We start from the raw sequence: 26,288 nt of genomic DNA, 5'->3' as shown, positions 1-26,288 counted from the left end.
TCTGCAGTCAGAAGTTGAAGCCAGTGAATAAGGACACATTTCAGAGCTGGCAGAGCACACGGGGCCACCCTCAGAACCCACGTCCCCAGCTCTGTAGGTGATGACTAACCCTGGAGTCCCGATCCAGCTGGCTTTGCTGCAACTCAGAGCAGCACAAGAGCCTCTGGAAGTTCAGAGAAGCCTCATTTTGCTAAACATCTCCAGGATGCTCTCAAATGTTGTGGAGGAAAGAATGAACTCTAATAGGGATCAATGTCTAATTGGATGAAGTGAGTGCATACTGGATTTTATCAATACTCTTTGTTTGATACTAAGAATAAGACAAATTTTAAGAAGCATCAGAAACCATTTACAACAGCTCTGTTGATGCAGAGTCCTAGGCTGGACTTAGTATATTTAAAAGGCTACTACTGGTGTTTGTAAAATAAACTGAGTCTTTTCCAGTTCAGGATTGTGTTGAGCAGGCAATAACAGCGTAAGAATTTTTAATATGTTATCTCCAAGCCATGTGATTTGAAACTAGAATATGTTTGAGAGTGCTGGAAGACCATCCAGGAAGATGGACACCCAGCAATGTGGTTAAAGCTACCAAATAATTGCCGATAATTAAGTGGAAAATTAATCCCGAAACTGATTTTTTGAGCTAAACATCAATGAAAAGAGAATGTCACCTTTCAACCAACACAGGAAAAAGCAGTAGAAATGCAAGGCAGTAATTACTCAGCTAACAGAGTAAAAATAACGCATTTTCAAGGCAGACTTATGCTTAATCTGCATGTGTGGCATTTCTTCTGGAAATGTATAATCCTTGGCCACAAACTCCCTTAAATAGCTTTGTAATAAGATGACCTGATCAGAGAAGCTGGCAATAGAAACCTTCTTAGAAGAAAGACGCCACTGAAACCCAGCAGTCATTTTTGCAAAGAACACCCTTTCTTTCCCAATCATGCCTGTTTCCCCTAAGAGGGGAAATAAGACATCTGCACACTATCATTTCAAATAACCAATTTTACACATGGGAAAAGCAGCACTGAGGAGGAAGCCTTCTGGCTTTTGCACATGTTTTCCTTTGTTTTCTACTCTCACAATATTAATAATAATAATAAATCTTTTATTATATTTTTAAATTGTTCTTCTGCACTAATTTGGACAGACAAAAAATAATCCTTAGACTCTTCAAATAAAACTGGTATTTGCATTTTAAAAAAAAAAATTGTTACATACATTATTTACAACCAGAGCCCAAAAGATCATCTAGAATGCCTTCAGCTTGATAAATGGTGTAAATGTCATCCAGCTATCTGCAGCACAAGCTTCTGACCTAATGCACATCTTTCTCAAGCCAGAAGTGCACCCCAGAGACCAGCAAACACTTACTGTAATTATTTACTGTCTTCTAAAAAGACCTGCTGTGATCTATACACAGTAAAACTACAATTATTGGATGTGGATAAAACCACAAAAACACCCTGTTACAAGCCCATGCTCTTTTGTCATGGCAACACTGCAACTCCAACTCCTGTAACAATTGAATTGTCGGGATCCTGCTTTAATGGGAAACGATAATGGAGCTCTAAGGCAGCAACCCAGGAGAGCTTTTCTGTCTTGAAAGAGAACAAACAGAGAAATAAAGAGGACACCAAGAAAATTTATGATCTGGTTGCTTTTCCAAACACAACTCCTGATGACATCCCCAAGATCAAAGCGGTTGAATTCGATCAGGAGTCATGATTTGATACTCTGAGCCTGCTGAGGAGCAGGTTGGGAAGGAGGGTTTACAAGCAACGCCTCTAGTAAGGCTTTCAGCAGCAAATCCTTGGCAAAACCATACCCATGTGCAACAACCCCCTGGCTACAATAAACATCTTATAAAGGCACTCAAAGGAAAGCAGACATTGGTATAAATGCACTCAAAGGAAAGCAGACATTGGTAAAATCTAATACACACTCCACTTGTCAAATTCCAGCCAGGACACACCAACTTACCCAGCCCAACTCCCGCCTCCAGCACAGCACAACAGAACAACATCACGCAGTGGAGGTGAGAAAAACTGTATATTTATGTTTAACCAGGGCAGCCTCATAAGTAAAGGTGTAACTAAGCAGTTCCAGCTACTCCTACTAGGAATCATCTAAAGAAACTACGTACAGAAAATCAAATATGCACACAAACAGGAATGTAAAGGAGACAAGTCAAGAAAAGAGACGGAAAACTGTAATGCATTAAAATGAAACTAAAAGCCAACATGACCAACCAACATACTACACAGGTTTTCAGTTTCTAATGAGTTAATCACTAAAATTGCTTTGAACTATGGAAATCCACACAGCAACACATATTTCTCAGCACCATTTCCAAAGCTTAGGAATGACAGGATAAACCATTGTTCCACGGCAGTTTTAATGTGGTTTTAACACCTAGCTCAAGAAGAATAATTAAGCACTGAAGGTATTATTAAATAATCAAACTTTGCCTGAAATTCTTCAGGAACATTTGGTATATTTTGTGTATGTTTGTGTAGATGGGCTTTTTTGTTGCTAACCTCCACTTAAAAACTACTAATAAGTACTAATACTAATTCCATGTTTACTGCTGCTCCTGCAGATATAGTTACATTTATTTATTTGCCTGTTTTACAGAACATACACACCTTATTAGCTATGATGTGCATTTGTTGCATCCCAAACTAGAAAACTTTGATGACTGATCACAATGCATAGGCCATAAAACACAGATGAGATTTTTCTTACTTCAGGAAGATTAATTTTTTCTTATTTCAGGAAGAAAACATTTTAAAATCAAATTAAACATAATCACATAAAAGGCAACTTAAATTTCATTACAAATGACAGTAGGTTAGAGCAAGTTCACAAAGCTCCACATGCTATCCTCTCTCATCCTTCCAAAACCAGCAGTTCCATAAGGAGGTTGATGTCAGCTCCTGACAATCATTAACCTAAAGGAAAAGTGACACCTTTCACTTCCCAGTTTGGTTCAGTGATTCAATTAACGTTTGAGTGGCACTTGAAAAAGCAAAACAATCACTGATAGCCGCTGACACCTCCCTGGGAAACACGAATTCCCAATTAAGAGAGATTGGAAGGTGCAGCCCGGGGTGAGACAGGCTGTCCTCCTGCAGCCCAGCGAGCTCCAGGGCAGAGCAGGTGGATGCCCCAAGGGGGCTGTGACCCTGTGGGAAGCAGGAGCAGGGTCCTGGCAGGACTTTTAGCCCCATGGGGAGAGGAGCTCAGACTGGGGCAGGGGAAGAATGTGAGGAGTCCTTCTCTGGAGGAGAAAGGAGCAGCAGAGACGGTTTGTGATGAACTGACTGTAACCCCCATTCCCTGCCCCCTGCACTGCCGGGGGACAAGGGAGAGAATTCAGAAAGTTAAGCCCAGGAAGAAGAAAGGGGTAGGAGAAGGTGTTTTAAGATTTGGTTTTTTCTCATTACCCTACTCTGACTGGATTGGTAATAAAGTGAACATCCCTTAAGTCAGATCAGTTCTGCCCGTGATGGTGACAGGTGAGTGATCTCTCCTGCCCTCATCTCTCCCCACAAACCATTCCCTAGACTTTCTCACCCCTTTGCAGCTGATAGAGCAGCCTTGGTGGGCACCAGCACCCAACCAGGGTCAACCCACCACACAACCTCAGCCCTTCTGTGATTCTGCTAAAATTGAACATTGCTTCTTTTTAAGGCTACTCAGGGAATTTATATCGAATGCTACAAGTACTTACTCACTGTTTTACCCATCCATCAATCAACTTTCACAACATTCCACTATGCAAGAAATAAGCATCCCACCCATCCAGCTTTGACAAATCTCACAGGGCTACAAATATTGCCACTGTGTTAACAAAAAACAACTTATTACACAATGACTGTCCCTGATACTAAGAGGCCATCACATTTTATTGGAACAAATAACTGATCTACATCTCCATTTTGTTGATCTTGCTACTTTTGCCTACTTTGGAGATAATTAGAGATGAATATGATAAAACATTAGGACACCATAACTACAAAGTTTAAGCACCATGAGATTTTAAAGGTACTGTGGACACACAGCCATGAACCTGTTTTGTCTCAGAGCTCAGGATCAGAGGGCTCTGCTCCCACACTACCACCTTCAACCTAGATATGAAATCTACATTCTGATACTCCCCTAAAAAGTAAACAATTTCAGAGCCTAATGGATGCTTCCACCAACCTGATACTTCTGGTGTCAAATTTCAGCATCCAAGTTTCCAGTCTGGTTTATTTAGTGAAGTGACAACTAAGACAGTTCATTAAAAGTGAACAAACCCACCAAATGGTCCATGGCTATAAATTCATGGAAGCATCACTGAAAGACTGGAGTTTAGAGCACTTTTAAGAGGCTTTTTTTTTCACCCACACAAAGGAGTTTTACCTTGACTACTTAGCAGCTGGTTGAGGTATGGAAGTTTCAACAGAGAAATCAATATATTTGTATATGACAGGGTTTTTGTGGGGGAATAGGCCTGTTTTCCCCTTTTGTTTTGTTTTTAAAAATAAATAAGTATCTTATGGACCACTAGCATACTTGCTTTTCAGTGAAAAGCAGATGCACTACAATCATTTTATACACCAGCTGTGCACACAAAGAATATAGAGGATTCCAGCACTCACAAAGCTTTGTTTACAAACTTGGCCAATAAATTTCATTGGTTGTTTTGGATATTAGAAAACAATTACCTTGGAATCAAAACCCGGGTTTATAGCTGTTAAATTACATGTTTCATTTCACTATATTTTTTCACCACTTGTATTAATAATACCTTTTACTTTATGGCTAGAGATTAGTAAATATCTGAAACTATATATAAAAAAAATCTTTCTTGTTTCTAATACTCAATTTATTGAAAATGCCTTTTCCTTGATTTAGTTTCCTCATTAAAAGTGCCTGCACTTTGAATTATGAGATAATTATCCCAGATAAAACAGTTAAGAAGCTTTAAAAGCTAAGCAGTCAATGAGAAACATCTCCACCAGAGAACACAACCAAGGGTTCATCCAACTTAAACTTAAAACTCTTATCTAAACCAAAGCAAACAAAATCCATGAGTCTCCAAGCCAATCTTTCTAGAAGAAAAGGCTCAAAACCTTATGAGAAACTCGTTTTGTGGGATGTTTCACATTCCACTTAAGGTTTATTTCACTATATATATTCCTGCTTGTAATAACAACCAGATGTGACAACCAAGCCTGCCCAGCACTGTAAAAGATACAAGGATATCCTGAAGCTCAGCATTTTGGGAGAGGCTTGGAGAGGTAAAAAGTACCTGGAGGTGAAGTGAAGGGTGAAGTAGCAGTTATAATCTGAGAAACATTCCAAATTCCAATTCCTTAGTTATCAGAAAGGCTGCATTTCAGTGGGAATGCCCCGTGCCCTCACCCAAGGAAACCACGAGGGACACCAGCACTGCTCCTCCAAACTGTGTGAAGATGAAACAGCACAAGAAGCCACCATCACCAAACAGGTTTGTTCTCCAGCTTTTCAAGCCCATCATAGGACAAGAAACAATGTCCTACATTCTGATTTCCAGCAGCAACAAGGCTGAAGAGGTTCTGCTGCTACTCAGCTACACAAATCGAGTTGGTTCCTCCAGTGAAGTCCGGGCAGATTTCAGCCCAGCTGACAGAACACCAAGAAAAGTCTTCAGTTAGTTTTGCAACCTTGAACTGCTCCAGAAACATTAACAGGTCTTCCTTGAAACCCTCCAGCACACAAAATTCCTGCATGTTTAAGCAGGTCACTCACTCCATCTCCACCAATTTCTATTCATGCTAATAAATATGCTCAACTTTCACACTCTTGTCAAGTTACCAAAGTTAAAATGTCATATTTCTGTTTGGTTTTATATTAAAAAAAAAAAAATTAAAAAATCAAGCTTGTACTTCATTAACAAACCTGTGGTGTGTTACATTCACTGTAATCCTGCTGAAGAGAGCAACTGTAAGAACCACAGAATTCATCTCTATTTCCTAAGTGTCCACATGGACAAGACTATCCAAAATTTACAGTTTGAACATATTGCACAGCAATGTTTAGTTCCTGAAATTTTGCATCATTTGAGGTGGAGCAAGCTTACACAATTAAAATACTCAGTTCTGGACTCACTACTTTATGAGGATTATAACTATTAAGAATAAAATAATGGACTAATAGCTTAGTAACCCATAATCAAGAGTTTGAAAACATCAGCAGAAATAATATAGCTGTAGTATGGATAACTAAAATTAAAAGGAGTATTATCTACACTTTTTAACGTTCATTTTAATTCACTCCTCGTAAATCCCCACAAAATCTCCATCACCTCTGCATCAGTCTGTCTTAGCCATCTTTGTTTCACTACTTTTATTCCCTTTCATCACTTTCCCAGCTATGCTTTCTTCTTGGATGGCTGGGGCAGAGCAGCTGGGAGAGGAATGCAAGCACCAAACATCCTCGCTGGAGCATTTTACTCATCTGTGAACTGAGTGGCACTGCTGAATTTCAGACAGCTCATAACAGTTAGAACTCTGACTCTACCAGCAGTAGGATCACAACAGTAACACAAAATAATAGAAAGCAACCATATATATGTGTGTGTGTGTGTATTTTAACAAGTTATAGTAAGAAAAAAATTCTCATTCTCATCCCATGACTGCAAAAAGTAGAACCAAACCACACTTGGGACTGTAAGAGTTCACTTCGCTAAGATTTATTTACTTAAAACACACACTGTATTTATATAACACTGGTATCTTCAAAAGGAAAAGCAAGTTTCTTCTGACAAACAGTGTTAAAGTGATCTATCTAATGCACTGTTCAACAGTAAGCAAGACTGAGTGAATGTCAGTGAATAAAGACAAATGTTCCGACAGCATCCGTTGGGAGGCATTACAGAACACAGCATTCAGATTAATCATCCTAGTCTATGTAATTTTATTACAATCTTCATATTCTAAAAGGAAAATGATTTTCCTTGCTGTTAAGGACTATAATGTATCATGATTATATGATCTACTGAAAAATACACTCCCTGGTATTGGAAAACCTCAGTTATTTTCCGTTTGTTTCCCTGTGTGAGGCACAAGTTATCAACACACACCACATCCCCTCAAACCCCAAATTACCAGAAAGTTCTTTCAGCCTCATGATAGCCACACACAATGTGACCACTCAGAGGGATCTTCAACATGGTTAACTGGAATTTGTAGTGACACAGGTATACTCTTATCTAAAAGTTTTTATCTCGAAAGCATCACCCTTTTCCATAAACAACCAACCCACATGAAGCAACTCTTCTAACAGAGAAGTACAATTGGCACCTTCCAGAGACCAGACAAAGGCATCTGCAAGTACCTGTTCAACGTTACACTCAAGAAGAGGTTCAAAATACAGCATTTCAAAAACATGTAAAGAACTTGAGGAAATACAACCAAATTGTTCCACCTGAGCAAATCCACTGAGCAAATATATTCCAGGGCACTCAACAGTCACGACAAAGCTTGCAAAACAAGTCCAACCGAGATTTTGCAATGATTTTAAGACTAAAACAGAGCTATAACTTATAATTATCGATATTGTTATATATTTTTTAATCTGCAGCACAGTGTCATTGAATTACTTGTACAGCTTTTCGTGAGCAAGTTTGGACAACACCAAAGGTTCCTTACAGAAATTCCCCAAACTATCAATATCACTCACTGCTCGACACTCTCCAAGTTGCCTCTTGAAATAGTCCTGGCTCCAAAATTAATCTGCACTATCACCATGTGGTTTGTATTTCCACAGGAAGAAAAATTTACTGCGCTGCCTAAATGGTTTGTTTGCTTGCAGGTAGAGGTATTTAAACACTTCTGAAAACTCCACATGAATGGAGCAACTTTTCAACCAACAAGGAGTGACTTTACAATTTCACTGACCAAATCACATGGGCCTTGATGCCATCTAAACATCTTTTAGTACAGTTTTTATATTTCAAGGAAAAAAAATTCTTTACCTCTCCATATTTCCTCATCTTCCTGACTGACAAGGCAACAGCCAAAACTTGGTTGGTCTGCCTGGCAATACCTTTACTTAATTAAAAAGATAATTTTTTAAGCTAAAAAAAAATCTGTGCATTATTTTTATATAAGGATATGGAGTCTCTCTTCGTGGACATCTAGACTGCACTGGATATGAGAAGCTGCCACTTTTCATGGTTTATATAAATCTACATAGAGTTGAAAATAAGTCACCCTGACGTCATCATGGTGAATACATGAGGAACAGAAAAATTTTGTGGTTTCTCTTCCCTCTGATATTTATGCTCTGTCCAATTACCACTACACACATGCAAACACACCCCTTAAAAGCCCTTACCAACTAGCAGTTTAATATCACAGAAATTAAACCTCTCACCACAGTCAAAACAAAGCCATGGAAATCTGTAAAGTAAGGAACACACAATAGAAAAATAAATCAGATTGTACTTACAGTCTAGTTAACTTCTGTGTGTTCTGAAAAAGCAGCTCAGGAAGGACTTGCAATTTATTCTTGTTCAAACGCCTAAACAGTAACAATTGGAATAAAAAAAAAATAAATTAGATTATCTTCCAGTTTAAGAAGTTTATTCTATTATACCTAAACACAAGAAGCTCACACTGTACATGCTATGAACTCTGCATTGTGCACATAATTCACACAGGAGCCAAAATGACTGTGTCATCTGTAGATCACCTGCCTACATTTGTGAGTTCCAGAGTCAAGGAACAGTCACCACAGAGTCTGAATGTTTTTAGATGGATAAGCACACAAATACATTTTTTCAGTTCCCCTCTGGATGCCAGCGAATCCCACACTCAGCTCACACTGCTCTAGGAACAGCTACCAGCAGGTCTCTGGATTTTCTCTCTCTCCTTAACCAACCAAGATTATTCCCAGATTAGCTATTGTTTCTACAGTATAAACAATTACTATCCTTTTTCTGAAGAACTTTCTTGAAACACCACTTTGCAAACAGGAGCACTCTTGCAGAACATAACAACAACATATGGGTAACCAGACCACTACTCGGTGACTTGAAATAGAATATTAATCTGGAAGATTCTCCCAGGAACATTTTAGAGAACAGATTAATGTTTATACATTAGTCCCTCTTACTCAAAGTTTTACACTGATGACAACTTGCCAGTTTTTAGAAAACAACTGTTACAAGCTATTCCAGCCTAGTAGCTATAAAAAGCGTGAGCCTCCTCTCCTTGAAAGGCGTGACAGCCCCGTGAAATCTAAAAGCAGTGCTACTTGTAAGACACAATCTTTTTCTTCAGTCCTTCTTCTGTTGTTTGACAATAAAAACAGTCTCTTGCTTTATCCTAATGAAGCTGACCTGAACTAATCACACAAGAGTCCCTGTTCTAAACAGGAAGCTGCGTCCTGTAAGTTCATTTATAAGCCCACCTTTATGCCCCCCTTTGTTCCCAATCCACCTGACAAGTTCACTTTGATAGCAGATCAATTTTTTGCTGAAGTTTTGATCTCCAAAAGACACCTGGAACTTTTATGAACCTACTGCTACTTCACACCCGATATCTGGTGTCCAGTTCTCCTGCACACTGAGAAATTTCACTATCAGAGTACAAGAATTTTTGGAACCGAAAGCCCTTCCTGAGAGATCAAACTAATGTTGTGGGGTTTCATATGGCAGAGATTTCACATGGCTACCATATGAATATGTCTTGCAAGATAAAGGGGTGATGGAGGAAAGAGGAGTATTAACTTCTCTTTCTGACACCTAGAACAGATCAAAGGCTGCTCCTGCAATCCTGCTCCCAGAGCCTGTGCATCACACACACCACATGCTGCCTTCAGCAGAGACAAATATGGGTTATTTCCTAGTGCTTTTACCAACTTCCCAATTTCCCTGCTGAGATAAATGAACAAAACAGTAAATAAAGCACTGACCAAGAACACGAGAGATACTAAACACTAGTTCACATTTGGGAAAGGAAATAGGAAGATAGAAAACTGGATTCAGTTACATCCACGTGACATTTCACAATTTTATACCTAAGTAAACCTAATCTTGTTTAATTCAAGTTTGATAGTAATGTGCTATTTAACCCTCATCAAATTCATTACTTCAGTTAAGAATCTTTATCTCCTACAGTAACAGGATGAAATATAACAAAAATACTTATGATAATGTAGGGCTTAGCACTCCTCAGCTCCATCCTCATTCACTCAGACTACCACTAGTTATTGAGAAACACTCAACATATTCAACTTATTTATCAATCAGAATGAAAACTATCAGTGAAATGAATCTACTCCACACATTGCCCAATATTTATTCCTGTGTCTGACTGTCATTTCAGATCTCACAATGTGCACACAGTTACCCACTGTCAACCCAAAGTCATCTGACTTATCTCAAAGCAACATCCAAGGAATATGGTTTAAGAATATTCTTTTCTCTGCTTGCAAGGATTTCACAAATGCTGAGTTTGTGCTTACTGTTTTAAGCCAAAGAAACTAATCAAAATCAGATTAAGTTTCTAGAACAGGAGGTTTCACACCAACAAGCAGACAATATCTCCAGTAATAAAAAACTGTATTTTCAAGGTTAGAAAGTTTTCAACCTGAGAAGTCAAACATTTACAACTTGCAGTGGCACAAACAACTAAGAGAGAAAAAAACTCCATAACACCAAATTCTTTTTCCCTAACTTACTATCATATCAATCCAGAAGATTAAACATTTTAAATTGTTTCCTATTATTTGTATGACCCAACACTAACCTACCTGTGACGGAAAAAATTCTCAGCTGCCCTTTTAAATTGTCTTAAGTATTTGAAGATTTCATCCACTTGTAAATATTGATTTTCTTTCAAATCTTACATGAAGTGAAATCCAGACAAGGATACTTTTGCAAAGCTCCCATTGTGACCTGCTCTTGACTAGCACTAAAATTTTCATATGGGTCTAAACTTATTTAATATTTTTAACATTGTATAGTTATAAATGAAGGTGTTTTTACACCGCAGCAGTGAGCAAACTGAACCCACGTATCAAGGTCAATAAATTAGGAACATCCTTGCTTTGCTTTAACTCACATAAACTTGATTTTCAAAATAACCCAGCAGTCCTGGTTAGTGCTCCTGCACATGATACACCCCCACACACTGTAGGTACACAACATTTCTGCCCCAGACCAGGGCTTGAAGCTCTAAGGCAAAGCTACGTGACTAAGTTATAACAAAGAAAATTAAGGTAACAAGAAACATTTGAAGAGTCCCCTTGGCTACAGATGTCCCGGTTTAAGCTATGGGACTCTCCAAAAAGCCTTCCACCACTTCCTAAGATTTATTTCAAGGTGAAAACTCTGCCAAAAGTCATTTTATTCATAGTTGGCTCCTTAGGGGAACTCAGAGAACGAGGAGTGGTTTGTTTCCTTTGCACATCACCTACTGTATTATAGTTGTAAATAACTTGTACTGCAATACTCACCAAAATACAAGACTAGATCACCTCATAGAAACTTAGACATACTTGCCATAGGATACATTTAACATGCTTATATTTATTATGTGCCAGTAAGCCACCAAGAGCCTAGGAAAAAAAAAAATCCCAGTTACACCTCTTATTTCTCTTCCCGGCCTTGAGAGAAAGGCCATTAAGAAAGTCCTCAATACAGAAGTATCAAAGTACCAGACAGGATGTTTTTAAATTCCAAAAAAAAGAGACAAAAGATTATTTAATGAAAAGACCAAATGTTCTGAATGGTCATTTATAAGCAGTTTCCTCCAGTTTGACAAAGAAGTGCCAAACACAGATGAAATGCAGTGGGGTAGTTCCTAACATCATTTGAAAAGAACTGCAGTTTATCCTCATCTATCAGTTAAGATCTGGGACAAAGAGGGAAACTTCCAGTGCAAAGTGAAGCAAACATCAGGAATGCCAGCACAGGAAAAGTGCAGAGCACAGACAGGGAACACTGAAGGACCTTCTGTGCTGCAGCCCCTTCTCACACCAAATGACCCCAAGATTAGTTACAGAAATGCCCTGGGCTTGTCCAGGCCTGTTACCTACAAGAGCCTTTCACCATCACATTACTGCCTAAATCTTAATCCTGTCAGGTGCTCAATTTTAATTACAGGAGTATTTCTGATTTCATAACAAGTACCTTGGAAATGGTGAAGCCTTATATTACAATGGTGAAATAAAAACGGTCTGCAAAAAGTTCATAAACAAAATGAGCTAAAATCTTGTAAAATGATTTTGTGGACAGTTGTTCTTGGGACTGCACTTTATTAGCAGATATAGATACTCCTGATTTTCAATCAGTGACTTAAAATAGGAATAACACCAACATATGATACCTGGAAATTGAATTTAAATCTGAGCCACTTTTGCAACTGCAACTGGCTGTATCATGAAGGATGGACATGCCAGCTTTGTGAATCTGAAGAGCAGACTAGAATTAAAAAATTATCATTTACATTTTCTCACGAGCAAAATCAGACAAATTTTGTCACACTAAATCCCTGGGATTGTTCAAACTGGGAATGCCACCTGGGATTCAGCATACTGCAACATAAAAACTTGGAAGTGGCCTCTTCCCTCACGCTGGTAACACTTCCAGCCCTGCAACCAGCACGTGTGTGTGTGTGCACACCCAGCACCCACCAGCACCACTCCAGGTACCATCAGGGCCAGGAAGGAATCTGGGGCACAGAGCCAGGCAGGATCTGCTCCAGATTATTTGACCTGGGACTGCTGGATGAGAAGGCAGCTGCTCAGTCTCCCATGTATTTTGAACTGGATGTTTTACAGCTCATAAGACCTGAGAAGTATTCCGGGAATCCGGAGCGCTGGGCAGGCTGATGCATAATCACCCTGTGCCACGGAACAGATTAGCTCCAGTGCTGGATCAGAAGCAGCTCTGGATGTGCACAGCATGTAGTCCAGACTAATAAAGCCTCCTGGAAGCTGAAGAACTGTGCAGAGAGGCTCTCCAGGAGTCGTATCAGCCCTGGCAATACCTGCATTGAGTCAAATTTATTAAGTCTGATTAGACACATGCTGGCTGCACAGTCAACAACCTCCACACACTGCAACTCCCTCCATCTTCCAGACCACTTTAACCACTACTCTGCAAGGGAAGTAGAACTTGCCATATTCTGTTTTGTTACTCTGCTCCTCAGGTCCCCATAAGTGGCCCAAAAAAGTTGACCATGCACCAACTGCACACAATAGTTCTTGATGTGTAAGCAATTCCAGGAGTCCATATGTCACCTCCAAGGCATCCATGAAACCAGCACACTGGGACAATGCTCTCTCACTTGGCTCATGTTCACCTGTGGCTCTGCTGGAAGGTGTTTAGGGAGCTGTAAATGTTAAAAGCTAAAAGCCCATACTTCTCTATGCAGGAATTCACTGCAAAAGTGAAAAACTACTTCTTCTCAAATTATTATAAATTACTGGCACACTTTTAAAACCAAGATTCCTTAGAAAACTGAAAAATTCAGTGTAGGGCATAATCTTATCTTGAGTTTATTTAAATTTGGATACAAGACAGTTTCATCCCATCAAAATCCCTCATACAGAACCAGGCATAGCAGTGATTTCACTCTCCTAATCATCTTAGAGGAATGCAGTGTTTAAAAGCCAGTGTACGAAATTCTGGTGTACTGGAGGAGCACATCTATAAAATGTGTGATGTCATGTATAATAACATTCATAATATCATATATATGCACGATATCTTTGCCCACCACAAAAAATTCATCATTCCAGCTGCAGCCAAGAGATAGGAATATGTGTAGATGTGTATATAGAAAAATATCTGCATATCCATGTATCTGTGCCTACACCTCTACAGACATGACTTCCTCCTCACTTTACTTCAGCCACAGCCCCTCTGTCCCAGCTCCTATGCCCTTCCATGCCCCTAGGTAAGCCCTCTGTCTCCCAGTTATTTTGGATGCTGACTTCTATTTTCACATAAAATTAAAACCTAAATTTCTGCACTTCACAGCTTTATCGTATTACAAAGTGCATTTCTCTGCTTTATTATTCAAAAGGCTTAAAATGCAGATTTCTAGAATTTGTGACCTTTAAAAGTCCCATCCATCAACACTGTCCTCTGGTTTACTACTGTTTTCTTTAGAGCAGCCACATTTAGCATCAAACCCACTGTTTCAACACAGGACAAACACTCCCTCTCACCTCCCAAAAAGATTTGGTTCATATATATAACAAGTACCAGTTTTCCCCTTCCTCCCTCAGCCTACTGCCCAACTGGGGGGTTTTATGTCCTGAAGGCAAAGGGATGGAGGGAAACAACCTCCGTGTCAATCACAGAATATCAAGGGCCCTTAAAAAAACAATGGAGAAGTTATTAACTGTGAAATTCCTACCTTCCTGGCTCCAACCAGGCTAATCATATTCCTTCCTCTGTCTGAAGCTGGGACAGGAGAGAAATTTAACTATTAAGATTCCCCTGGCTATTAAAACACAGAGTAGGAAACAACCACTGAAGGCTGGAAAGAAACAACACTATCAGCCTAGAGGTAAACTGAAGATCTTAATCAAGATCATTCCATGAAACAAATGGAGGGAAAGACCTTAATTTCACGAAGGTTGTTTTAATATTTATTGCATATTTTTGCTTCATTCCTTTTCTGGTCTTCTGGATAACTTCTGGTTGAGTAAAAAACCCTCAATATCTGTAGGAAAATTTTCATTTTGCTTTCAAGGTCACGTTTCCCTGGAGGAGACACTTTCTGTGGGTACTGGCTTGAGCTGCATCCCTCATGTTCACACACTTGGAAAGGTCACATCCAGCTCAGGTGCTGTCACCTCATGGAGCTCCACTCACAGTAAGAGCAAACAGAATCTCATCTCTGTCAAAGGCATGATCAGCACAGATGGAAAACAAGATGATGCACATGGAAGCACAACTAGCACTAGAACATTGCTCAACTCACAACCATTTTCATCTTTTTTCAAGAACATCCTAAGCCAGATTCTTTCCTACTGCAAATTATAAAGGAGAATACACCTGAACAAGCAGGCAGTGTGACACCACTCACATGCAGGATATCCCAAGGCTTTTAGCACCACTGGAAGACTTCAGGAAGTTCAGAAGCATTTCAGGGTTCAGAATTCAAATGAACAGGTAAAAGAACATTTAAAATCTCAGAGACCTGTGCATTCCTTATACAATTAATTTGGAAATTTGAAAAACCTTAATGCAGGAACAATCCTTCTCAACTTCTCTCATTCACCTACACATGGGGTGCACAAATACACCTCAGAGTGAGTCTGAGAATAACAGATCATACCAAACACAATTGCTTCCAGTATTTTGAGAACAGAGCACCTTCAGCTTCATGCTTTGTTCTCACAGAGTTTTACCCTGAGTAAGAAACAAAGAAAATCCAAACCCCCTTCTCTCCAAGGTTACAGTGAGTGGATTTCTCACCAACTCCACGAGAAATTTCCTTCTTCAACATTCCCAAGAGGCACTCACCTCCTTCCCATGGACTATGTCATCAATGTAAAAGCAATGCAAGTATTATTTATTCAAACTTGGCAAACTTGTGCAATTTCCCCATGCAACTTAATTTCTCATTAAGCCACTGACTTTGGTTTGAGAGTTTTGAATGCCATAATATCAATTACTTCAGGCAAACTGCAAATATTGGAGGCACGAGCAGAAATCACCAAATTTCCATGGCTATGAGGGAAAAGCAAAGCACCAGACTTCTGCCAGACAATCTCATAGCAAAGCCCTGACTGCTTTTCATTTAAAGTGTCTTGGAGTATTATATTAACTAATACTACACTTGCATATTTCTGAACACATTCCACCCAGAAATTTGAGTTCATACACAGACTCTGACATAAACTGTCAGCTTTATTGTCTCTGAACATAGTAATTATCTGGTTTCAACCCCACGAATGTGTGTGATACCCATCAGCCTCCAAATCCTGTGCCTGCTTTTCTACTGAGCATCGACAGCTTTACTACCAGATCAAAGTCACTCATATTTGTCATGAAATAAGTAGCACTCAGTTCCTTTCCACACAAGTTCAACAACTTCAATGTTTGATTTAAAATCTATATTCACATTGCTATCTATTGCACAACTCGTTCTCCAACAGAAAATCAAAATTACAGTGCATTTCAATTTCTTAAAGGGGTAGCTTTAAAGGAACAGTCCTGCTACTTTAGCCCTTAATATGCAGAAATTATCCAAATTATTCTTCGGGTTCACTCCCCAGTTTGGTCATTTATTTCATTTCACGCTCCAAACATCTGGGTCTCATTTTTGGCAAGGAGCAAGCTTGCTTTTTTCCCTTTGTTGTTAGGAGCTCCACGGCACTGTCCTTGGAGAACAGCCTCGGGGAATATGATGCAGTTGAAGGAGTTTCTACCAGTTAAAGGGAGAAGCAGTTACATCACAAGCTTGGGAGGGACCAAGAAGCAGTAAAAATGACTTAATGCATAACAGGAGTCTCAAACAGAAAGACAGGAGCTCCTGAACTCCAAGGAGTAACTAAGTTTTCTCTTTTAACTGCACTGGCTTGGGAAGCAGTAATGCAGGAGCACAGCCAATTGCCTTCAATGGTTTCACCAGAAAATCCTATTAACATCCAGAAATATGTTGTGTTCATTAATGTAACTTCTTCTTTGTTTTCTATCGCTTCCTCTTCGTAAGGAAAAACAGTCAAGATGCAGCCCCATTAAACAAGTCAACCTTATCCATTACTTTCTGTCATCACCTCTTTATATTACTACCCTAGGAAATGAAGCCAGAGGAGATATAATGGAATTTCAATAGGGTTGCTATGAGGAAGCCCAGGACAACCATATTACAGGATTATGGTGTGGAATAAATGAACTTCTCTATCCATGTGACATGTTATTACAGAAGCCTTTCCAAAAGCTGGGAGAGATACCCCTGGAAGTTGCTAAGGGACCATATTTTGAAGGAAAACTGTTTACAATAGCTACAACTCCGAGATCCTTTATTACAAACTGAGCAGACTGGGTGGTCCTGGTTCACATTTTCAAAGCTGTCAGAAGTAATAACCTTTATTAGTAACTTCTCATTAGACTGAGAAAGATTATCTACCCTCTCTCAGAAGCAGACTGTGTGTCTGTGCAAAGTGGCAGCACACACACTGGGAGCTCTATAACACTTGATGATTTTCAGTATAAGAATCCTTCTTTTTTTTCCTAAAGATCTCTTCATATGAAAAAAATCTGACATCAAGATGGAGGGTAGAACCACTAATAAGCATTATACATACTTGTTCTCTGGCTAAGAATAAACACTGGCAAAAGAAGTTTTAGAAACAGGTTTAAATTTCAACATTTTCCTAAAACCAACATGAAGAAACAAAAAAAGGGCCTAATAAAATTCACTAAATGTCACTAAAAACTGTGATCAATGCCCTGCATGGTACAGAAATGGACATAAGTGTAACTGCCAACTTAAGTGAAGCTGAGAACAGAGACTCAAGTCTCAGAGTGTTTCTTAATGGTAACATCAACAGCAAGAAAATCCTGTGAATCCAGAAGACACAAACTATGTGCCCAACCTCCTAACTCAGTAGCATCTTTATAAAACCACTCAGTTACATTCATGCAGGATGGCATTTTATATCTGCCTTTAGCAGATTTTAACATAAGAGAATTAACAATTTCTTTTAACTATCATTCAAATAAATCCACAAAAACTTGAGCAATAAACCCTCAAACACAGAGGTGCTCTTTGCTGAAGCTGCTTCTCAGTCTTTGTAAAGCTTTTAGCAAGTTCTCTTAGCTCAAATCTGAAAAAAAACCAAGGAATTCACACAAAATCTTTGAATTTTTTTATCTTCAAAACCCTAATACAGAATGAGTGGTTTACTTTTTCATTATTACTCCACAGACTATGTGAAAAGAACAGAACTTGATCCAAGGAACAATCTATTGGAGTATCCCTAAATGCCCATCATTTTTAATACTTCATCAATTTTTGCAAAGGCAGTAAAATAGACATGGTTAAACCATTTTCTTACACCAGAGAGTAATCTCTCAGGTCAGGGCTGAAAGCTTAGGAAGAAAGTAAGAGGTAAATTTTAGTATTCACATCTCCAAGCCACGCCATCTCCTCTGCCCCTGCTGACAAGTCTTAAAAGTTCATATTAATCGAATTAACCATTTCCAGAAGGCAGAAATTGCAGTGAATAATTAGCAAGAACACTCACAAGTACAACTTTTATTGCAGTTTTTACCAGAAAATATAGAAGTGTTCCTGTTGGATGTGTTTTAATCGCTCCATACCAGCCCGGCTCACCACGCTCTCCATATATAGTCAGGAATGCTCCAGGCACTGGGGTGCTCCTTCTCCCTGGGGCTATGTGCCAAGCTGAGCTATTAAAAAAGGAAGCCTAGCAGGATCATCTCCTCCCTGAAATCAACCTGGATACTTAAAAAAGGGTCCACCTTGCAAAGCCAGTGGAATGGCTGCGAGGAAATAACGGGGTGGAACAAAGAGCACACTGTGCACGTGGCTGCAATCTGAGGATGAACAAGCAGCTCTTGACCGTGGGAATTCCCTATCACAACTCAGAGGACATCTCACTAGGAAGCCACAGGGGTAGCCAGCCACAAAAATCTGTCTTGAGCACACCCAGTTTCTGTGATACTTTCCTCTGATCCACTTTCCCAGCAGGTTATCAAATTCTGGGGTCAGTTTTTCTGTAGTGCTTCAGCTCCTCAGAGTTTCCATTTCTCTCACGTACTCTTAACATACCTCATCACATCTCATCCCACTCAGAGTTATCAAATACAAGTATTAAAAATGTGCATGGAATATCCATAACACCTGCATGAACCCCACAATCCCCTCTTCTTCTTGGGATGCTCCTGCTAGAACAGAATCCTCTCTTCTTCTTTGTGCATTCATACTAGAACACCTTGACAAAGAGAAAGATCTAGAGAATAAATCATCTCCAAGCAACTACAAACATAATACTACCATGAAGTCAACTAGAAGCCAACAATGGATTTGTTCCACGTGGAATGAAAGCTGCAGCTTCAGGGGAGCTGCAGTTCAGTGGACACAGTTAAAAGGGAGTTGTGGCAGAGGAGAAGCAAAATCAAGACTGTAGCAATCTCACCAAGGACAGAAAGGCTTCAAGATCAACATATTCATGTCTTCTCCAAGAACAAAAGGAGGTTAAGTGCTTTGAATTCATCATCGTTTCACTCGGGAACAGGATTATTTAAGGATTGCTGTGCATGAAATTCAGCCAACACTCAGGGTACTTCTGAGATGGTAAGCAGCATAATCCTTCTAATATGAGGAAGCTCAAAGAAGCAAACCCTTTTGATAAAATTACTTAAGCTAAATAAAGTTCACCCAAATAATTCCAGACCAGTGATGCAGAAGTTCTTACCCAACAGTAACACAGACACTCGAGTATTTCCTACAGATCTGAAAGAAATGACTCCTAAATCCTTGAGTGTTTTCCTTAAGCAAATACCCCCATAAATCTTCATCAAGTACAAAAAACCCTACTAAAATCAAACAAACAAACCACAGGAAAGAAGAATGTTTAAAAACTCTGATGTAACGTCCAGTGCTGATCAGCTACTCCAGCTGAGTTACGGCTACATTGTAGTGGAAGTGTCCTTATTCCACTTGCTCTGTAACCACTCCTTTCAGAAGCTCGAGAATCCTGTGGTTACAGAACCTCTTGTCAACAGAAACGAGACCCAAATTTGTTTTTCCACGAGTTCTTGTGGGTCAGTGACCTACTATGAAAATGTTTTTGATGCAATCAGGTCCGTTTATTTTCATGTTGTTAAAATAAACCTCTTTGTTTTGTAGCCCTGGTCAGATGTACTAATGCAAACCAAACCCCATTCACTGAAGCATGCATCCTGCTTTCTTGTTGGCTGCCCTTTGCCTCTCCTGCACTTTTCCTGTGTTTGGACTCCTCCTGTGCAGGCCTATTGACAGAGCTGCTAATGGCTTCCCTCGGAAAAGAGGGGTCAATTTTTTATATTTTTTTTTTTTTTTTAATGTTTACAAAAGAAGTAAAAAGTTCACTCCTGGACCAGCAATAACCAAGAGCTTGGCTGTCCAGCAATGGTTGAGTAATATATAACTATATAATTATGTGCTACAGACAGGGCAAACTATGAAATTTGAGGATATTGGTGCCCTGTAGGAGTCCAAAGTACATAAACAGCTATTGGGAACTATCATTTTCCCAAATGCACATTCCCAATTAGAAAATACAACCTCAACACATCTTCAAAGAATAAGTGGTTTCTCATTATTTTATTCACTGAATAGTCCCCAAAGGGTAAGACAGTGACAGCTACTACACCACTTGAAAATTTATTTCAACAGCAGACCCATAAAAATAAACACAAAGAAATGTAGTTCTTATTCACTTGACTCAAGGACAAGAAAGAGGGAGACATTAATCTTTGAACTAATTTATCGCTGCTAGAGGCTTAAAAAATTCTTATTAAATAAAGATGGTCCAGTAAAAAGCCGAAGCAGGAGGTAGTGCAGGGAGCTCACAAACCATCAGTTGCTCAACACTTGTTCCTTTTTACCTGCTCTTTCTATTTCATCTCCAGATTGCTTGGACAAGACCTGCACTCATGCAAGCTACTTCTCAATACTAGAAGGAGGTAATTTCTACCACTGAAGTCTGTCTGTGCCACTCACATCAAGTACAGTCCCAGCATTTTTCTGATCTGCAGGGACACACATATTATCAAACCTGACACACACCGAGCAAGTTTTACCAAACTCACTGTGGATTTCCTCCCTGAATTCAGCTGCACCTACTTTTTCAGTCCTGAAACATCAAGTGCAGCAATGGCAGAATAGTTTGGCAAACTGACAGCTTGCCATATAATACAAAGGCAAGGCAATTTCGACTTTTTTCTCAAACCGTCATAAGAAATATAAGCCCCTTCCAAGCATATAACCTGTACTCACATCAAACAGCAGCTCCTCTGTGTGCAAAGACACATCTTTCAATGCTTGAAATCATGCTTGACTAATTTCAATGAAAACTAAAGTTATATGCTTTAATATAAGGAAAAAAAAAGCCCAACATCAAGCTCCAAACCGCAGATGCCTCTCGTTTGAGGTAATACCACGCTCAGAGCACATGACAGGGCTGAGCTTGACTGTTTCTCAAGTATCCAGTGCCCACAGAACAACAAAGTCACCTCCAAAAAAGCCCCACTTACATTTTTGTGTGTGTGTGTTTTAAAGCTTTTTCTTACACTTCTATAAATGAATTTTTAGAAACATCACCGAAAGCATAACTGACCTTTTCACAATGTGGTTTAAACTCTACTGGAACACTTGGAATAGAACCACAGACAGCTTTATTAAGACACTAAACAGGAGACTGACTTTCTCTATAGGCCAAACCCAGACTCTCAGAACGACCAGGTTTCACTTCTAGGAGCTGTTTCATGTTGGTTTTTTTTCACCACAGTCTTACTCCACTCGTGATCTGGGCTTAGACTTGAACCACTGTGGCTCCCAAAAACTAAACAAGTTCTACCTGCAAGCCCCCATTCACAGGAGAAGGTAAACACTAAATAATCCTGAGATACCAAGACATGGATGTTACCCAAGTGTCTATGTGTGTATATCTATTGCAGCCCTGCTATGATGAAGATTTATGTTGCATCCTATCGAGTTCTAAACATGAGTACAATACATATCACCAGGATTACAGTAAATTGCCCCCAAAAACACTTTCTATTTTGCCTTTCTGAAAAATAACATGAATCCTTTAATTTTGAAGTCATAGTGATACCTCAGCCTTGTGGTAACACTATCACTGTACCACAGCTGAAATAAAGTAAAACTTTTCTGAAAAATTAATTTACATGATGGAAATATATTATTGAATGTGAAATGGGTATCTGCATGAACTAGGTCATATTTGAGTATTTTCTTTAATTCTCAACTGTTGGGAGGAGCTTGACTCTACATGGAAATGTATATACTAGACATCTTGCAACATTGCTTTCCAAAAAGGATGACTTTTTGCACTAATAGTTGCAAATTCTCCTCCTCTTACAACAATTCTGTTTATTGACTGCATATCTGAATTGTGGGAACAGCAGAGAGAGAGTTCTTTTAACCAGAAAAGAAAAATAATCATTCCTGACCATATCTGATGTATCATTTACACAAATGACTAACATTTCTCTAAATTACTGCCAGTTAAGTAGTGTCAAAAAAATACATCTCAGTGCAATCTTCCAGAGCAGCCAGAGCACAGTATTGACAGGTAAGTGAAGTATGTGAGCCATATCTTGGGCACATTTATTTTGGCTCTTTGAGCCAAGAGCAGAACACAACGATGAATCAAAAGTAATATAAAATTAATGAGCTTCCTTCTTTCCTTCCAAGAATTAACAAAGGTGAGCAATCAGCTTGAGCCAAGATGTGACTCAGTATGATACAGTACTTACATTCCTCCCCAGTGACTGACTGAAGTGCACTATTCACACTCAGCCTGTCCATATCTATTTTATTCTTTTATCTGTAGAGACACACCCTCCATGTAGGTACACCAAGGGCTACCCTGTCCTTGCTACTGTTTTTGTCCTGTGTGATTCTAAATGTCAACTGAGGCACTGATCACACAGCCCAGTAATACACTATTTGCATATTGCATAGCAGTTTCCATCATATATAAAATAATAGATGTGAATTTTATTTGTTATCTTCTCATTATCAGTCACATTCCTCAGGGAAGCTACTGATCTTGCCTGGGTTTTTGTTAAGCAAGTCTTACAGGAAACAGGGATCCCTTGCTGGTGACTTGACAGCTCTTTAAATCCAGATATCCTGAGCAGAGCTTCTGTGTGGGATGAAGGGCAGCTGGAAGTCCATTAAGCACCTCTGCTCCAGGCAGGAAAAAGCAGCACAACTTGCCAAATCATCTCAGCCCCCTCCATGGAGGGGACAGCAGATCCCTCACACCTGAATGGTGGTCAGCCAGCTCAGTAGAGGCAGAAGGAGGTTTGGAAAAGGTGATAAGCAACTCAGTTTCTTGCAGCAGATGAAAATCAGAAATCACCCAGTACAGGAACTGACTTAGAATCCAGCCAGATCTGTATCCCACCTCCACCAGTGCCAATATGCAGATTATAGAAGGCAAGAAGGTAGGATTCTCCTCTACAGCTTTGCCAGCTTCCCACCTTTTCTTATCTGGATGAAGGCTCAGTGTATTTAATAGCCCTCAGTGGAGATCTCTTTGGTAAGTATGATTTCTGTACTCTGCAGAAAGAGTAAGTGAGCATCCCTCCAGAGTACAGCTGAGAGAGGACACTGAGCCTTCCTCTGGTCTCCTGCTCTGAGCCAGAATCAGCATCAAACTGTGCAATAATCTGATGAAGGAACTTGTTAACTTAGAAAGCTGTTCCATGAGGGTGTTGCTCTATTGTTATCAAGGTCAGAAAACTAAGCAGATAAAGTATTGATAACAACATGAAGTAGTAAATACAATACAGCCACTTGAAACTGAAGACCCACACTCCAAAACAATACAATTCTTGAGCAAAGCAGCCAGACTGTAACCATGCAGGGCAAACCAAGTAATCCCTCCAAATAAATTCACAGCTTTGCCATGTTGTTTTCAAAGACACTGCCTGAAAGCAAAGCCTTGGATAAACCCCAGACTGGAGAGTAAAAAGGAATGGAACTGCCTCAAATAATATTGGGAAGATTCCCCAGCACAGAGTGCTCCATTCTCCAGGACTCTCCTGTCAGAATCCAGGAACAAAACCAATCGCACCCTGTCAGATACTCCCACCCAAAACATTCTGGCTCCTCACACTGGACATTCTCACAATGCAAACACTCACACAGACACTCATTTGAAAGACAATGCTAAACTTTCTTGAAAATGGAAGGTAAGAGAGACTCCTTTGTCAGATATTAGTTACAGGATTCCTTTTTTTTCTTTTTTTTTTGACTGGAATAATTTCTCTGAAGACACGGGACAAGAGTTATTACCAATATTAATTAAATATTAACTAAGCTCAATAAATATTACTTTAACTTGCAGGCAGCCAATGCAGCAAGGAGCTTCAGATTGCTGGCTCACAGATGCAGCACAAGAACTAAGTCCAGGACTGTTCCACCCTAACGATGGTGGGTTTGCAGCAGTGATTATGCCCAGCAGGAAAGACTATCTCAAGTTTTGACACATGGAACACCCAGTTCCTAAAGAGTCAGAGGTGATGCCACTGTCTTTGGTTTGAACAAAAACAAAGCCGACCCTCCTCCTGCAGAGACACCAGAGCTTCCTGATGCCTCCAATTTACGTTTCACACTCCAGAGGGGAAAGGCTGAGTGTGGAGAGCTGTCCTGGCAGCAGGACACAGGCAAAAGCTGAGCAGTTCTCCTAAAGCACCACCAGCTCCCGGGCAGTTTGGCAGCAAACCTGGTCCTACACCAACTGACTTGTGGTAGCTCGAGAAGGAAGAGGGAAGTAGGCAAGTAATAAAACTGATTAAACATCAGATCACAGCTCTAAATCCATTTCAGTGTGTTTTTGTTCTCCTGCCTTTACAGATAAGCATTTTATGATCACGGATTTCCAATTAGATATACTACCCATAATGACAAAGGGAAATGGTGACAGAAAGCAATAAAGCTTTTTTTTTCTGAAAGGTTACATTCAAACTGTCTGACATCTTTACAGATCCATATGGTTCCTTAAATGTGCAGTGTACACAGCCCCAGAAAAACATCCCAACTGCACATGCTGCAAACCCTGCATAAACACTGTGGCTTTGTCCAGGCTGCCAAAGATTTGCTTTTGTTTAGAACAGCAAAGAACTGTCCAATGCTTTTATTACTTTGCTGACTGCTCTGCAGCACCTACCAACCTCTCCTCTCAGCACGGTAATTATGGAAGATGCTTTTTGTATTACATGATTTATTTAAAGCCTGCTCAACCTCAATTTATGAAATCCAGATTGTGAAGCATCACCTAACAACTTATTCTTCTCCTCAGCATCTCTGGTCACTAATAGCAATTTTACAGTACACTGTGCCAAATAAACATACTTTAATACCCTAATCAAGCATTTAGGAAGCTGCCTACAAAGACTCAATACATAGTAGCATCTCTGCAGTTAAAAGTCAAATATAATTTCCATTTTAACCTCTGTCTTCACGTGGACAAAACCAAAACCATACATTGTATATGCTGGGGTTAAAATTTGGATTCTAGCTTTTTGCTTTTTTCTTAAAGCTAATTATTTTTCCCAACTTTGAGAAGATTTGGCCATGCTTATACATTTCGCCCTCCCTCCCCTAAACAACAAAAACACAGTTTTAGTGCTTTCAGATGTTGAGATCTTTTATGCTAGTTAAAGACACTAATTTGAGTAGAAAGAACCAGCCATCAGCCAAAGTCCAGTCTTTTGAAGATTATACAGCTACGTGACAATTTCTGGCAGTTGGCCGTGGAAAAGTCAGGATCTGTTGGTGTCTTATATCCTGCCTCATTTTTCACACAAATGTGTGACATACATCTGGCTCTGGGAGAAACGTCAGTTCATCTTTTAGGCCCACCAGTTTCGCCTGTGGCTTCTTGATCCTCTCGGCATATGCAGTTCCATAAGCATTTTATCCTAAAACCATACACGGTGTTAACAGCAAAGCACGAAACTGAACCCCCAAAATCCAAAATAGAGTTGGGTTTAAACACTTTGTGCCAGCACAGCACTCTGTTTGGATGGGCACGTGCACAATACATCCAACCACAGAAAACAACATCAGGAAAGGGGATGGAAGTCAGACCTTTCACAGCTAACTAGCAGGAGAAAAAAAATCACTGAAGAGAAATAGGAACAAAAAATCTACAGTTCCTGAAAGCTTCTGTCCACCAGGCACAGACACTGTGGTAAAATTGTTACCCTGGCAAGGAGGGCAGACTATCAAAATTTGCAAGTGGTACAACCAGGTTTTACCAGAACTTCTCCATAGCTCCCTAAACACTTACTGAACAGATGCACATATCTGCCCTGCACACTCTATCATCCCACATCAATTAGGAGCCCTTTTCAGAAAGAAGAGCTTCAGAGCTACTTTGGTGTCTCATATCCTGCCTCATTTTTCACGTGGACGTGTCACACACATCTGGCTCTGGAAGAAATGTCAATTCATCCTCTGGGCCCACCCCAAGGCTGTTGCTTCTTGATCCTCTTGGCACACGAGATGTGATGG

The 26,288-nt window shown here is 39.7% G+C and overlaps 1 protein-coding gene across 1 annotated transcript in view; it reads right to left on the bottom strand.

Annotated features, from left to right (window-relative positions):
• Positions 1-26,288, bottom strand: part of SLIT3 (slit guidance ligand 3) — a 472,700-nt gene that overhangs the window by 419,494 nt on the left and 26,918 nt on the right. Inside the window, exon 5 of the mRNA XM_050312542.1 lies at positions 8,488-8,559. Within this exon, the coding sequence (XP_050168499.1) occupies positions 8,488-8,559 (72 nt within the window). The remainder of the gene's footprint in view (positions 1-8,487; positions 8,560-26,288) is intronic.

The sequence above is a fragment of the Myiozetetes cayanensis genome, unplaced genomic scaffold (assembly GCF_022539395.1).
Source record: "Myiozetetes cayanensis isolate MyiCay16 unplaced genomic scaffold, myiCay2020 scf17, whole genome shotgun sequence".
Classification (NCBI taxonomy): domain Eukaryota; kingdom Metazoa; phylum Chordata; class Aves; order Passeriformes; family Tyrannidae; genus Myiozetetes; species Myiozetetes cayanensis.
The sequence above is the reverse complement of the archived record's forward strand: the minus strand, read 5'-3'. Positions and strand labels throughout refer to the sequence as shown.